The 17272-nt window shown below is 40.4% G+C and overlaps 1 protein-coding gene across 9 annotated transcripts in view; it reads right to left on the bottom strand.

The window, feature by feature from the left end:
- UPF3A (UPF3A regulator of nonsense mediated mRNA decay) overlaps window positions 1-4776 on the bottom strand; it is a 29394-nt gene extending 24618 nt beyond the window's left edge. For 3 of the 9 annotated variants that reach the window (XR_005017283.1, XM_036832094.1, XM_036832095.1), the window contains exons 1-5: window positions 4458-4768; window positions 3620-3726; window positions 1885-1991; window positions 604-702; window positions 359-469 (exon numbers count right to left, since the gene is read on the bottom strand). Coding sequence is in view for 6 of the 9 variants with exons in the window: in XM_036832094.1 (XP_036687989.1) it covers window positions 359-469; window positions 604-702; window positions 1885-1991; window positions 3620-3726; window positions 4458-4664 (631 nt within the window). In the remaining 3 variants the exon portion in view is untranslated. Of the gene's footprint in view, window positions 1-358; window positions 470-603; window positions 703-1884; window positions 1992-3619; window positions 3727-4457 lie in introns of all 9 variants that reach the window. The other 6 variants (XM_036832091.1, XM_036832093.1, XR_005017284.1 and 3 more) reach the window with 5 other exon arrangements.
- Window positions 4777-17272: the final 12496 nt, after the last annotated feature.

Here is a 17272-nt window from a genome sequence, read left to right as displayed (position 1 = left end):
CTTTGCAAAGATGACTGACTTCAACTTTGAGACGTAAGCTTACCTGACGCAGCCCGGCACACAGCACTCAAATGTCTTCTCTACAGCTCATTCAGAAGCGTCACAACTTTGAAACAAAATGACTGTAACTGAAAACTCAGGTGCTCTCCCTCCATCAACAGATGCTCAGAAATATTTTCCCAAGTTACCATCCTGCCACCCTTTTCCTTTTGTCAAAACTGGGAAATACTCTGTATTTCTGCCAAGCCTGTCACATGTGTCAATTTTCTATAATAATCATGAAAAAGGAAAACCAAATATATACTCTATAAATACATATCTCAATAAAGTAAAGAGGAAAAAAATGAGCAAAACAGACCAATAAGTTCTCTTGTCTTTGCCTCTATGTCTCCCAGAAGAGTTTCAGGATTGGCACTAGTTTTCTCCTCCTCCACACAGTAAGTTTCTAAAAACTTCTTATATTCTGGATCTATAAATTAAGATAGAAAGAAAATCAATATATTCTTCCCCATATAGGGAGAGAAATTATATTTGACCAATGTGTCTAATTTGACCAATGTGTTTAATGCAGTTTCACAATCCAGCATTTGAAAAAGGACTCACCATCTTCAATGCTTCCGGCTTGGGCGTCTTTTTTCTTTAGCTTCTTTTTGGCTGTCTTCTGGAATGGAGCAAATTCTACCACTGCAGGATATTCTAGGCCTTTAACAGGAAGCAAATTACAAAAGCCATTCTGAAATTCTACTGTATTCATTTTAAAACAATAGTCTAGCTTACTTAAGCACTGAGCATAGCATTGACAATATTACTGTTTAAAATATAATTTAATTATACTTTCAAGTAACAGTAATCTTAGCACATCAAACTCCAGATTTAAACAAAGGATGAGCACTTATTTACTAAATAACACAATTCCTCATATTGTAGTTGTGGTTACATGACTGAATACATTCAAAATTCATTAAACTGTATACCTTAAAGTGGTTTTTTTTACCATATGTAATTTCTACCTCAATAAACCTTATCGCTCTCCCACCAAAGAGTTTATTTTGGAATACCTTTCAATAGGTGTCCTAGTCACATCTTACATTTTTTAATTTTAAAAGGTTAATTCAATTATCAATCTGGTATATGAGTTCAAGGAAATGACTGTTTACAAGAGACACTCAGCTAAAAGAGAGGGTTTCAAAGGGTGTTCATGATATCCAGGTAAGATTTGCTTCAAATAGAAAAATCTAGAATGAAAGTCACTTGAAGCTGCCTCTGTTGTTATGTAGGGGTGGCGGGGAACAGACACACAGGAACGCTCGCGGAGAGCATCTGCCTCACCGAGAGACGGAACACTTCTACCCTGCTACCAAACCCGCTGAGTGATCGCTTTCACATTTGCCAGAGGACTATGATACTTTAACTCTCATGTATCTGGAAGACACTTTTGAGTATTTATTTTATTCTCAACTACTCAGAATAAAGTCAAGAACCAGGAGGAGAGCAGGGCTTCAGACAGACAGGGACAATGCCTGCTTCATTTTCAATGCTGCATCCATGATGCCTAGTACATAGTACCAGAATAAAATAATTTAGTTTGGGAACGTAAAAGAGTAAAGTTCACTTATCCAGAAAACTCATTTATGTGAAAAACTTCGCTCTCTGATGATAATACCTAAATAGGTTGTCACTACACAAAATTGCTATAATTCTTTGGTTTATATGTAATTTTAGTTTTTAACATAAGCCCATAATCACAATAACATACTCAAAATTTATGAATTTATTTTAGATTAGCATCTAAGGACTCTTAATTAAAATTCACAAACATCCAGCAAAACTTAATTAATGTACTTAGAAATTATAATAAAGAGTTTAAAAAGCCAATGACCCAACCTTTACTGTCAATGAAGATATATCCATCAAAACGATCTCTAAAAAGCAGGATGTCATCAGGATTTCTAAAATTAATGTACGCTCTTGAATAGAGATGAGGATGAAGACTGAAAGAAGAGATAACAATGAAAATAGTAAAAAAACTTAAGACTTCTTTTAATATTGTCTTTTTTTTTTTTTTTTTCTGGATACAACAAACTACTTCAGATAAAACCTTTATGCCAAAGAACCATTTCTCAGTTAATTACAACAATCTGGATATTCTTTAGCAAATAAACCAAAAACAAACAAAATATTAACCGAGATCTTTTTAATGATTTGGGAGAGACAATTTAGGTTGGTTTTTCTACTGCACAGAGCCAGGGTTAAAATACTGGTCCTCAGAGGTAGAAAATCAAAGGCAAGGTTATTCAAAGATCATTCCTAATCATGTATCATGACTGCAATAAAACCTAATCACAATTCATTCAGAGAAGGAAATGTTGTATTGTAAAAGAGCTCCTTTACTGATTTAGAGAACACATTTAGGTATCTTAAAAGGGTATTTATTGTAGCACATGGCATAGGATCTACAGAAGAACTAAGCCTTTCCCCTCTAGCTCACAGCTACCCATATCCTTCATAGGTGGGAACTTTCAACCCCATTTCACAGATGAGAACACTGAGGCTCAGAGAAATTAGGTGCTCACAGAGGGAGGAGTTAGTAAAATGGTGGGACTGGGATTCCAATCTGAGTCACTCTGAGTCCAGTGCCTGACATCCTGTAACTGTACTAGTTTTCTTAAACTTTATTCATTTCAAAAAATCATGTTTATGTTGGGTTTTTTTTAACCAAATCTACATTTACCTGTGATATTTTTCTTTGACTGAACTGACATTTTTTACTTAAATGTATTTATTCAAAAGGAAAGTTTATAATGGCTACCATAAATGAGAACTCATGATATGAAAGAGAAAAAGAATAATAAAGATAATAAGAAATCACATAGTGAAAATCACCAAATTCTAGCTGAACTGTCATCTGTTGGGCTAACTTGAGGTCTGCTCTCTTTTTTAATAAAAAGAATATTTTGAAGTGCTGAATTATTGTCAGAAACATCTTCCTACCAAGCTGTAAAAGGGAACTGAAAAAGATATAACTTAGCGGGGGTGGGATGAGGGTGGGGATGTCAGTGATAGAAGGGAACACTAGGGGCTTCTGGGGTCTGGAATATTCTGCTTCTTTATCTGGTCTTAGTTACATGGGTGTGTTCACTTGTAAAAATTCATTAGGGTTATACATCTATTATTTATTCACTTTTCTTTCTTATATCTTAATACAATTTACTTTAAAAGGTTATATGAAATAAGGTTTACTGATATCCAAAATAAAAAAATTAAGTAATACGTTGTTAGACTGCTTTTCATTTTAGGCTATGGTGGTGCTATGGAGATCTTCAAATCTGTTTTAGGGAAATTTAATTATCTGCCTACTTAGAAATAACTTGCAGAAATAAAGGCCTGCACTGATTTCGCGTATATGTGGGAAAGAAGATGGAAACAGAGATGGCTTCTATTATCTATATTACTTTACCATCAACTGACAAAACCTCTCGCCTTTTTCTTTTTGGCCATGCCGCACAGCTGGTGGGATCTCAGTTCCCCGACCAGCGGCTGAACCCGGGCTCCGGGTCCTAACCATTAGGCCACCAGGGAACTCCCTCTCAGCCTCGGAACGTTGGTAAAATCTTCTCACCTGAGATCAGCAGTAAAGAGCCCGAAGTAGTCATGTGCGGGCAGCGGGTGAAGCTGCTCTTCCAGCTGCTCCTTGGTGAGGCTGGGAGGAAGCCGCCGGATGACCACCTGGGGAGAAACGCTGGCTGGGCTTCCTTTCACTAGCACTGTATTAAGCTTGCCTGAAAGCTTGGTCACCTGTGTTTCTGCTCAGAGTAAAATCTAACCCAGGAGTCCAGCAGAAACACGCATTTTAGTAAAGATTAAGGAACATATGCATGGAGAACATGGCTGTCAAAAGAATAACGAGGGCTGAATAAAGTAAAAGGGATCGGTGAGGTCAGAAAAGGCTGGGCGTAGCAGCCGTTTTTCATGAAATCTTTTCATTAAAACCAGATAACTGTTGGTATGTGCCCGCCTCCACGCTCCCTACCAGGAGGTAAGGTATATGCAGGGCAACATCCACAGCAGCAAAGCACGGGGTAGACACCTTCCGCCTCCCGCCCGCAGGGTCCACCCGCGTCCACTCCAGCGCCACGGGCTCTGCTCTCCCGGCTGCGCCGTCTCCCCTGGACCGGACCGGACCCTCGGCAACGTGGAAGGCTACTGCCCGGCACTGGTAAGCCCAGCGTCCCAGCCTCGACGGGAAACACCCACAGGCTGAAGTGACTTTTCTTCCTCCAAAGCCAGAAAAGATCGCGTCAAGGGCGCCCTAGCAGCCCAGACGCCGCTGGGGCAGCGCAGCCCGGCCGCTGTCCGCGGTGCTAAAGCGCCCGCGGCTCCGCCCCGGAGCGCAGGGTTACGGCTCCTTCGGCCCCGCCCCTCACGTCGCCCCGCCCCTCACACCGCCCCGCCCCCACCTTGCTGAGGACCGTCCTCTTTTCCTCGCGAGGTTTGACTGCACCGCCACCACAGCCGGAGGAGGAGGCTACCGGCGCTTCAGGCTCCCGCCGCTGAGACTCCCGGCGGAAGTGGCTTTCTGTGGGCGACGGCTTCTCCTTCCCGCTCGGACCCCGCGTAGTAACGGCCACCCCTGGGCCCACCTCTCCCTCCTTCTCCGAGCGCATCCCACACCCGCCGCTGAGCCGCCGCAGCCTCTCCTCAGGGCCGAAATCTCGCGAGGACTGGGCCGCCCCGCCCAGTCCCCACTGTTCAGAGGCCGCACGCCCCCTCCCCCGTCCCTGACTGCACGTCCGCATCCCCTTCCCGTCCCCCGACTTCCGTTGCCGCGCCCGTCCGGGGCCGGGGGACGCGCGTGGGGAGGGACGTTCGGCTCCTGGACGTGGGGGCGGAGGGGGGGGCGTGTGCGGGGCCAGGACCTGGAGCTGGAGCTGGGCTGCCGAGGGCGGGCCCTGGCCCTGCGGGGGCGGCCCCGAGAGCGGCGGTCAGCTCGGGGCCGATGCCCCGGTCTCCGTGCAGCCCGACTTAGAAGGGTCTGGGGGTGGACGGGGGCTTGGCGGCCTCGCCCAGGAGCGGGTCAGCGGGAAGTTCGGGACCTGAGGACTTGGCTCAAGCGGGAGCCTTGAATTGGGCTGTGCAGGACTGGATCTCTTTCCCACCGAGAAGAGCTGGCCGTTTGGCTAAACATCCCAGAGAATGACATACACGTGCTTAATAAAATGTTTACAGCTATTTATTCTTTTCCAAGGAAATCTGAACGTTTCATCAGAGAGTAGCAATTACATTCAAGAAAACGCAAGCGATTGACAAAACAGCACAAATCAGTACATGGCTTTCCTCTACGGAGTAGAATAAATGCCCCAGAGTTGAGAGAAGAAATTGGCCGCAGAGAAAGAAGGCTCACTTCGACGGTCCTTAGGACTCAGGTGTCAAGAAATGGAGTAGCTCAGACTCAAGGCACTCAAAACAGGGCCTTAATGTTTTCCAATATAATTTTCGCTCAAATTTTTGAGGCGCTCCATGGGACAGCAGCCATGTTTTTCTTTTACAAACATTCAGGCAGAAACACTTTTGGTTAGAATAATTCATATAGAGGTTAATTTTTAAATGCCACGTTTTTTCATATTTTCAACTTATTCGTGTTGGCTATGTTTTTCATTCGTAGCACCTTTCTTCCCAGAACTTTAAGTACCAACAAACATAGAAACTGGAGAATAGAGTAATCGAGGCATTAATTAAGAGATTAAGGGAATCGCTGGCAGCCACTCGGAGTAAATCCAGGTTTAACTCAATCCAGTCCTTTATCCCTGAACCACTCACTACCTATGAACACAATTGAAATGTGTTATTTTAAATGGGCTGAAAGACTCAAAAAAGCAGTTCCAAAACTGAGTTCTCTAAAACCCCAGAAAGGAGGCCAGGAGCAGTTTTCATTATTTCAAATAAAGTCTAAAGGAATCCTATAGGAACAAAGTATGATGAAGTTGCACACACTAGATCCACAGTTTCCTTTTCTGTCTCCAGTCAACTCGGTATTGAAAGACTAGTTCTGCTGATCAAAAGCTGTTATTGTGACAAAGAAAAGGAAAATGTGGTTGTCGGAGAAGATGGTTTATTATATCCCGAGGGTGGGAGGTAGGGGCAGAAGGGGCTGATGGTGAGAAATGGCAGAACTTTAGAATTCACGTTGGATGGAATTATTCTTTAAATACAATTTTATAATACAAATTTCAAGACAGTGAATGACATACACTTGTAAAATCGCTTATGATTTTATATGAAAGAAAAGTACAGCACAAAGAGTATCTATCTTCCTACACATTACCCAGCATGTTTTGTTTAAAATACACATAGAATTACATCCAAAACAAAGCAGTATTAACTAATCTCCAAATGTCAGTGAACCTAACCCTTACTGAACACTCCACCCATGAGCGTGGTCCTGGTCATAGGAAGGGTTACATTTTGCTCCAGAGCACGGGTCTAATTGATGGATGACCATGACCTAAAGCAACTGGTGACCGTTACACTCTATTTTTCTTTAAAGATGACAGCACAGTCACTTTAAAGGTGGCAAGAAGGCTGACTTTTTAGGAAACTAGGCATTATTATGAGATACTAGAGTCGTGTCAGAAAAATACTTGGCAGTACAATTACACATTACCCTTTTTTTGACACTTTCTGAAGACTAAACATTGATATTAAACTGTTGTTGATGTGAAAAACAGCTTAGTCAAATGTCTTGAAGCTCTTGTTCTTTTATGTCTTAAAGCACTGTCAACAAGGTCATGGGTTAATTATCAGGCGTTCACTTTTCCAGAACATTAAAAAAATCACACCACGTGATGAATGAAAAAGCTAAATGAAGCAATGTTATTGTCTGGTGGGTAAAATAAGTGTGCAAGAGTATTAATACCTTCATTTTTATTTTTTTTAAAGTGATTATTTTAAGTTCCATCATTTGATTTTCTAGCCCAGCTAAAGAGAGGGGAGGCATAAAAATAGGCACATGTGATGCTTGACAGAGAAGAGACAGAAAAGCCATTTGCCTGACAGAGAAGAGATAGAGAAGCCATTTTAAAAGAAGAATGAAAACTCAGGAACACACTATTTGAGTCTAAATAGCAGTAGGCAACTCAGGGGCTCTAAGTGCATCACTGCACGCAGCTCATGTGCAGCGTGAGGGGCTGAGACGGGAAATGGGGCCTGTATGCTGCCTTGGATGCTTCGCTAGTTGTGCTCAGATTCCTCATCTGTACAAGGTCTTACTCCAAAGACTTACGGGAGTTATTAGCACATGGGGACCTCAAGAAATGAGAGCTATTATTCTTCTACCTTATAAATTATCTATATTTTTCTGCCTTAGCTATTATATTTCTAACCCTCAAAAAGGTAGAAATATATAAGATACATTTTAGGTTAAGATAAAAAGTTTTAGTGTTTAAGGGAGAATATTAGGTGCTTGGAAAATTCATTTCTATACAATACCTTATTTGTTAATGATGCTGTAAATAAACGTCTTGGAATAAAACATTTTTCTATGAAAAAATAGGATAATGTGTCTAATATCAGGATAAGAGCTTGAAAGAAAAGATTTGAACAAATGAAGGACCTAATCCCATCTCTTTATTAGAATGACTAAGAGTTGTTCTGTTTTATTATAAATTAATTTATTTATTTTTGGCTGCATTGGGTCTTTGCTGCTGTACTAGCTTTCTCTAGTTGTCGTGAGCGGGGGCGACTCTTTGTTGTGGTGCGCGGGCTTCTCATTGCGGTGGTTTCTCTTGTTGCAGAGTATGGGCTCTAGGCATGCAGGCTTCAGTAGTTGTGGCTCACGGGCTCAGTAGTGGTGGCTTGCGGGCTCTAGAGCGCAGGCTCAGTAGTTGTGGCGCATGAGCTTAGTTGCTCCACGGCACGTGGGATCTTCCCGGACCAGGGATCAAACCCGTGTTCCTTGTGTTGGCAGGCAGATTCTTAACCACTGCGCCACCAGGGAAGCCCTGTATAAACTTTTTAAAGACAATTTTAACATGTCTTTCATGGAATAAATCACCTGCCAATGTGTGAAACTATGAGAAATTTTCTTTCTTGCCCCCAACAAATGTGCTACATCATTTCAATCAGTTCTGCCACAACTGATCCAGATGCTTGGACAAGACAGTTATCTAAGCTGTGACATATTAAAAATGATATATTACAGGAGAAAAGCAGCTCTAAAACTAAGACTCCCTAATTAGCTCAGGCTCTGGCCCAGAGGACTGTGCGTGGCTGTATTTAACTGCCTGGGAAATGGCTCTGGAAAGATGCTGGCTCAGCATTACAAAATTCCTGGATTGGCCAAGATGGCAGAGTAGAAAGCACCTGAGCTCACCTCCTCTTACAAGCACACCAAAATCACAACTACTGGCAGAACAACCATCAGTGAAAAAGACTGGAACCTTCCAGAAAAGATCTTCCACAATTGAAGACAAAGAAGGAACCACGAGATAGGTAGGAGGGACGGACTTGCGATATAGTCAAGTCCCATACCCCCAGGACCCAAAAACTTGAGAATAATTACATTGCAGAGGTTCTCTCAAAGGAGAGAGGGGTTTGAGCCCCATGTCAGGCTCCCCAGCCCAGGGGTCCTGAACTGGGAAGACAAGCCCCCAGAGCATTTGGCTTGGAAGGCCACAAGGACTTACTTTTGGGGGAGCCAGAGGGTTGAGGGAAATAGACTTCATGCTTAAAGGGCACACACAGAATCTTACACACTCCAGGACCCAGGGCAGGGGAAGTAATTTGACAGGAGCCGGGGTTAGACTGGCCTGCTGATCTTGGAGAGGCAAGAAGCTACTGCAGCTCATCCTGGGGACACAGGCGCTGGCGGCAGCCATTCTTGGAAGCTCGCTCCTTCTACCACATGGACACTGGTGCTGAGAAGGGCCACTGTGGAACCCTCCCTCTAGCTTATTAGCCCCAGGACACAGCCCTGCCCTGGCCCAATAGCTTGTAGGCACCACTGCTGAGACGCCTCAAGCAACTAACTAAGCGGGGACACAGGCCCACCCATCAGCAGACAGGCTGCCTTGAGACCCCCCGAGCCCACAGCCACCCCTGGACAAGGCCCTACTCACCAGAGGGCCCAGGAACCAGCTCACCCACCAGTTGGCAGGCACCAGCCCCAGAATCCCCTGGGCCTCAACCCTGCCCTTCAGGAAGCCGGCTCTAGCATCCAGACCAGCCTCATCCACCAGGGGGCAAACACCAGACGCAAGAAAACCACAGCTCCACAGCCTGCAAACCCAGTCTGCCCACAGCCAGCCAGACCCTACCCTGGGACCAGCTGGGCCCCAGCCCTGGCCACTAGAAGGCCAACACAAACTTCAGGACACCCTGGACCCTGTACCCAACTGTGTCAGAACTAGCCCCACCAACCAGAGATCCAACACCAGCTCTGGGACCCCTGGGCCCTGCAACCAGACCCCAGGACCTGGCTCTGCCCACCAGTAGGCTGGCACTAACCCCAAGACCTGGGTTCACCCACCAGTGGGCAGGCAACAACCCCAAACTCTTCTGGACCGTGACTCCGCCCACCAGTGAGCCAGCACTAGCCCTGGAGGCCCCGGGGATTCTGCAGTCAGCTGCCTGCTGACCAGGCCCCACCAACCAGGAGCTAGGAGCCTCCACACAAGGCAGAGCTTGGCAACCAACCAAACCAGGTGCCAACCAAGCCTACCAGACTGCCCACATAGTCAGCTTGCCAAAACAGAAGGACCCACGCAGTCCTCACAGGGGGAACACCTAGAGCATACAGCTTGGGAGACAAGAGGGGAGTGCACTGCTGCATAGGACGTCTCCTACAGAAGGCCACTTTTCTAAGGTTGTGAAACATAACCAACCTACCAGATACATAAAATTACAAACAGCAACTTAAGTGAAATGAGGCAACAGAGGAACGTGTTCCAGACGAAGGAACAAAATAAAACCCCAGAAGAGCTAAGTGAAGTGGAGATAGGCTACCTACCCAAGAAAGAGTTCAGAGTAGTGATTATAAAGATGACCCCGGAACTCAGGAGAAGAATGGATGCACAGAGCAGGAAATTAGAAGTATTTAACAAAGAACTAGAAAATATAAAGAACAACAAAACAGAGATGAAGAATACAATAACTGAAATGAAAAATACACTGGAAGGAATCAACCATGCACTAAATGATGTAGAGGAACACATCAGTGAACTGGAAAACAGAGTAGTGGAAATCACTGATGCCGAATAAAAGAAAAAAGAATGAAAAGAAATGAAGACCATTTAAGAGACCTCTGAGACCACATCAAGTGCACTGATATTCACATTATAAGGGTCCCAGAAAGAGAAGAGAAAGAGAAAGAGGCTGAGAACATATTTGAAGACATAATAGCTAAAAACTTCCCTAACCTGGGAAAGTAAACAGTCACCCAAGTCCAGGAAGCACAGAGTCCCATACAGGATGAACCCAAAGAGATACACACCGGGCTTCCCTGGTGGCGCAGTGGTTGAGAATCTGCCTGCCAATGCAGGGGACATGGGTTCGAGCCCTGGTCTGGGAAGATCCCACATGCTGCGGAGCAACTAGGCCCGTGAGCCACAATTACTGAGCCTGCGCGTCTGGAGCCTGTGCTCCGCAACAAGAGAGGCCGCGATAGTGAGAGGCCTGCGCACCGTGATGAAGAGTGGCCCCCACTTGCCGCAACTAGAGAAAGCCCTCGCACAGAAACGAAGACCCACCACAGCCATAAGTAAGTAAGTAAGTAAGTAAGTAAATAAATAAATAAATAAATAAATAAATAAAAATTTAAAAAAAAAGTTTACCAAAATAACAGGAATACATAGCATTTAAAAAAAAAGAGAGAGATACATATCAAGACACACAGTAATTAAAATGGCAAAAGTTGAAGATAAAGAGAGAACATTAAAAGCAGCAAATAACATACAAGGTAACTCCCATAAGACTATCAGCTGACTTTTTGGCAGAAACCCTACAAGCCAGAAGGAAGTGGCACGATATATTTAAAGTGATGAAAGGGAAAAACCTACAACCAAGAATATTCTCCCTGGCAGGGCTCTTATTTAGATTTGATGGAGATCAAAAGCTTTATAGACAATAAAAAGCTAAAAGTGTACAGCACCACCAAACCAGCTTTACAAGAAATGTAAAGCTTCTCTAAGCGAAAAAGAAAAGGCCACAACTAGAAACATGAAAATTACGAAAGGAAAAAGCTAATCAGTAAAGGCAAACATAAAGTAGAGGTAGGAAATCATCTAAAGCACAAAGCTAGTAGGAAGGTTAAACGATAAGAGCAGTAAAATAATCTATATCCACAATAAGCAGTTAAGGGATACAGAAAACAATCAGATGCAAAATATGATATCAAACATAGTAATCGTGAGGGGAGGAGAGTCCAAAGCAGGGATGTTAAAATGCATTTGAAATTAAAAGATCAGCAACTTAATTCAATCATGTATACATACAGATTGTTATATAAAAACCTGATGGTAACCACAAACCAAAAATTTGTAATAGATACACACAAAAAAGAAAAAGGAATCCAAATATAACACTACAGGTAGTCATCAAATCAAAGCAGAAGAGAACAAAAGAAGAAAGGAATGAAACAGACCTACAAAAACAAACACAAAACAATTAACAAGATGGTAATAAGAACATAATATCAATAAATACTTTAAATGTAAATGGCCTAAATGCTACAATCAAAAGACACAGAGTAGCTGAAATCAACATGAAAACAAGACCCATATATATGCTGCCTACAAGAGACTCACTTCAGATCTAAAGACACACCCAGACTGAAAGTGAGGGGATGGAAAAAGATATTCCATGCAAATGGAAATCAAGAGACAGCTGGGGTAGCAATACTTATATCAGAAAAAATAGACTTTAAAATAAAGACTGTTACAACAAAGAAGGACATTACATAATGATCAAGGGATCAGTCCAAGAAGAATATATAACAATTGTAGATACACACACCCATCATAGGAGCACCTAAATACATAGAGCAAATACTAACAGACATAAAGGGAGAAAAAGACAGTAATGCAGTAACAGCAAGGGACTTTAACACTCCACCTACATCAATGGACAGATCACCCAAGCAGAAAATCAATAAGGAAACACTGGCCTTAAATGACACATTAGACCAAATGGATTTAATAGATATATAAAGAACATTCCATCAAAAAGCAGCAGAATGACATTCTTTTCAAGTACACATGGAACATTCTCCAGGATAAGTCATATGCTAGGCCACAGAACAAGCCTTGGTAAATTTAAGAAAATTGAAATCATACCAAGTATCTGTTCTGACCACAATGCTATGAGACTAGAAATCAACTACAAGAAAAAAACTGCAATAAACACAAACACTTGGAGGCTAAACAACATGTTACTAAACAACCAATGGGTCACTGAAGAAATCAAAGAGAAAATAAAAAAAATACTTCAAGACTAATGAAAATGAAAACACAACCACCCAAAATCTAGGGGACACAGCAAACACAGGCCTAAGAGAGAAGTTTATAGAAGTACAAACTTATCTCAGGAAACAATAAAAATCTCAAATGAGTAACCTAACCTTACACCTAAAGGAAATGAAAAACGAACAAACAATATCCAAAATTAGTAGAAGGAAAGAAATCATAAAGATCAGAGCAGAAATAAATGAAAGAGAATTTAAAAAAATAGAAAAGATAAATAAAAGCAAGAGCTAGTTCTTTGAAAAGATAAACAAAATTGATAAACCTTTAGCCAGACTCATCAAGAAAAAAAAGAGGGCCCAAATGAATAAAATCAGAAATGAAAAAGGAGAATTTACAACACCACAGAGATACAAAAGATCATAAGAGACTACTAAAAACAACTAAATGCCCATAAAATGGATAACCTAGAAGAAATGGACAAATTCTTAGAAATGTACAATCTCCGAAGATTGAACCAGGAGGAAAAGAAAATATGAACAGACCAATTACCAGCAATGAAACTGAATCAGTAATTTTAAAACGCTCAAGAAACAAAAGTCCAGAACCAGATGGCTTCACAGGTGAATTCTACCAAACATTTAGAGATGAGTTAACACCTATTCTTCTCAAACTATTCCAAAAAACTGCAGAGGAGGGAACACTTCTGAACTAATTCTATGAGGCCAGTATCACCCTGATACCCAAACCAGACAAAGATATCACAAAAAAAGAAAATAGGCTCAATGATGAGCATAGATGCAAAAATCCTCAACAAAATGTTAGCAAATTGAATCCAACAATACATTAAAAGGATCATATACCATGATCAAGTGGGATTTATCCCAGGGAGGCGAGGATTTTTCAATATCCCCAAATTGATCGATGTGATATATACCACATTAACAAGCTGAAGAATTGAAATCATATGATCATCTCAATAGATGCAGAAAAAGCTTTTCACAAAATTCAACATCCATTTATGATAAAAGTTTTCCAGAAAGTGGCATAGAGGGAACATAACTCAACATAAATAAAGGCCATATATGACAAACCCATAGCTAACATCATACAAAATGGTGAAAAGCTAAAAGCATTTCTTCTAAGATCAGTAACAAGACAAGGATGCCCGCTCTCACCACTTTTATTCCACACAGTATTGGAAGTCCTAGCCACAGCAATCAGACAAGAAAATAAATAAATAAATACATGGAATCCAAATTGGAAAGGAAGAAGTAAAACTGTCACTGCTTGCAGATGACATGACATTATACATAGAAAATCCTAAAGATGCCACCAAAAAACTACTAGAGCTCATCAATGAATTCAATAAAGTTTCAGGATACAAAATTAATATATAGAAATCTGTGCATTTCTATACACTAACTTCAAGTTATCAGAAAGAGCAATTAAGGAATTAATCCCACCTACCATCACATTAAAAAAAAATACCTAGGAAGAAACCTACCTAAGGAGGTAAAAGACCTGTTCTTGGAAAATTAAAAGATACTGATGAAGGAAACTGAAGGTGAAACAGATGGAAAGATACACTATGATCATGGATGGAAGAAGTGATATTGATAAAGTGACCATACTACCCAAAGCAATCTACAAATTCAATGCAATCCCATCAACATACCAAGGGCATTTTTCACAGAACTAAAATAAATAATCCTAAAATTTGTATGGAAACACAGAAGACCCCAAATAGACAAAGCAATCTTAAGAACAGATCTGGAGGAATCATGTCCCTAACTTCAGACTATACTACAAAGCTACAGAAATCAAAAAGCATCATACTGGCAAAAAAACAAAACACATAGATCAATGGAACAGAATAGAAAGCCCAGAAATAAACCCACACACTTATGGTCAATTGATCTGTGACAAAGGAGGCAAGAATATACAATGGCAAAAAGACAATCTCTTCAATAAGTGGTGCTTGGCAAACTGGACAGACACATATAAAACAATAAAATTAGAACATTCTCTGATACTATATAAAAAAAATAAACTCAAAATGGATTAAAGACCTAAATGTTAAGACCAGAAACCCCAAAATTCCTAGATAAAAACATAATTAGAACAGAACACTCTTTGACATAAATCGTAGCAATATTTTTGGATGTCTCCTAAAGCAAAGGAAATAAAAACAAAAATAAACAAATGGGACCTAATTAAACTTAAAAGCTTTTGCACAGCAAAGGAAACCATCATCAAAATAGAAAGACAACCTGCTAAATGGGAGAAAATACTTGCAAATGATATGACTGATAAGGGGTTAATATCAAAATATATACACAACTCACACAACTTAATATCTAAAAAAACAAACCCAAGTAAAAAATGGATAGAAGACCTGAACAGACATTTTTCCAAAGAAGACTGCAGGTGGTCAACAGGCACATGAAAAGATGCTCAACATTATTAATCATCAGAGAAATGCAAATTAAAACCACAATGAGATATCACCTCACACCGGTCAGAATGGCTATCATCAAAAAGAACACAAATAACAAACGTTGGCGAGGATATGGAGGAAAGGGAACCCTTGTACACTGTTGATGGGAATGTAAATTGATGCAGCCACTATTGAAAACAGCATGGAAGTTCCTTAAAAAACTAAAAATAGAACTACCATATGACCCAGCAATCCCACTCCTGAGTATATATACGAAAAAACCCCAACATTAATTCAAAAAGATACGCACACCCCACCATTCATAGCAGCATTATTTATAATTGTCAAGATATGGAAGCAACCTAAGTGTCTGTCAATAGAAGAATGGATAAAGAAGTGAGATATATATATATATATATATATATATGTATGCTTATATATAGATACACACATTTCTTCTAAGAACACACAATGGAATACTACTCAGCCATAAAAAAGAATGAAATTTTGCCATTTACAACAACATGGACAAACTTCAAGCATATTATGGCTAAGTGAAATAAATTAGACAGAGAAAGACAAATCCCATATGATACCACTTATATGTGGAATCTAAAAAATACAACCAAATAGTGAATGCAACAAAAAAGAAACAGACTCACAGATATAGAGAACAAACTAGTGGTTACCAGTGGGGAGAGGGAAGGGGGAGGTGCAAGATAGGAGTAAGGGATTATGAGGTACAAACTATTATGTACAAAATAAATAAGCTACAAGGATGTATTGTGCACACAGGGACTATAGCCAGAATTTTAACTATAAATGGAATATAACCTTTAAAAATTGTGACTCACTATGTTGTACACCTGTAACGTATGTAATATTGTACATAAACTATACTTTTATAAAAAAATTTTTAAAAAGACATATTAATGATCACCTGCTTATTTCACATGAATTCAGAAGCTGTAACAGGTATAAATATATATGCATCTGATAAGAGAGTACCAAATATATGAAGCAAAAATGAACAGAATTGAACGGAGAAATAGTTCTACAATAATATTTGGAGACTTCAACAACCCACTTTTAATAAAAGAACAACGAGGCAGAAGATCAACAAGGAAATAGGAGACTTGAACAACACCATAAACCAATTAGACCTAACATACATATACAGAACATGCCACCCAACAAAAGCAGAACATACAATCTTCTCTAGTGAACAGGGTACATTCTCCAGAGGGACCATAAATTAGGCCACAGGAAGAGTCTTAATACACTTAAGACTAAAATCACACAAAATATCCTTCTAAGCACAATGGAATGAAACTAGAAATCAATAGCAGAAGGGAAACTGGAAAACACACACATGTGGAAATTAAACACATTCTTAAACAACCAATGGGTCAAAAAAGAAATCACATGGAAAACTAGAAAGTACCTTAAGACAGATAGAAACAAAAACAGGAAAAGTTATGGCATGCAGCAAAAATGGTGCTCAGAAGGAAATTTATAGCTATAAATGCCTACATTAAAAAAAAAAAGTGTTAATTCAATGGTCCAACTGTACACTTTCAGGAACCAGAAAAAGAAGAGCAAACTAAAACCACAGCTAGCAGAAATAAGGAAACAATACATTAGAGTGGAAATAAGATACACATGAGAAAAACAACAGAGAATGTAAACAAAATTAAAAGTTAGTTTTTTGAAAAGCCATAAAAAATTGGCAAATCTTTACCAGATTTACAAAGAAAAAAAAGAGAAGACTCAACTTTCTAAATCATAAAAGGGAAGAGAGGAAATTATTACTGACTTTACAAAAATAAAAAGGATTATAACAGGATACTATGAACAACTGTACACCGACAAACTGAATAACCCAGATAAAACAAATTCCTAGAAACATAAAAAGTAAGAAAACTGACTCAAGAAACAGCTATAACAAGTAAGGAGATTGAATCAGTAATCAAAAACCCTCCAACATAGAAAGGCCCAGGACCAGAGGGCTTCACTAAAGAATTCTACCAAACATTTAAAGAATTAACATCTATTCTCAAACATTTCAAGAAAATTGAAGACTTATCTCAGGACTGCAAGGGTGGTACAGCATAGGAAAATCAATAGAATGAAGGGGAAAAAACCGGAAAGATGTTACACAAATGACTCAAATATGGCCCCTGCATATTGATCCTGATGTTGTTTACTTCTTCACAGCAGGCTAGGACGGTTAGCTTAAGTCCACCAGAGCCAAATCAAAATTTTCACATGCAACTGTTTATATATAGCCCAAACAAGCATATTTTCAGCCATTTAGAGCCTATTTTGCATACTCATCAAAACTACACCCAGCGTCTGGTAGCTGTAAATAAGACAAAAA

This window comes from Balaenoptera musculus, chromosome 18 (assembly GCF_009873245.2).
Source record: "Balaenoptera musculus isolate JJ_BM4_2016_0621 chromosome 18, mBalMus1.pri.v3, whole genome shotgun sequence".
Classification (NCBI taxonomy): Eukaryota; Metazoa; Chordata; class Mammalia; order Artiodactyla; family Balaenopteridae; genus Balaenoptera; species Balaenoptera musculus.
Note: the sequence above shows the minus strand (reverse complement) of the source record. Positions and strands in the feature narration are given on the sequence as shown.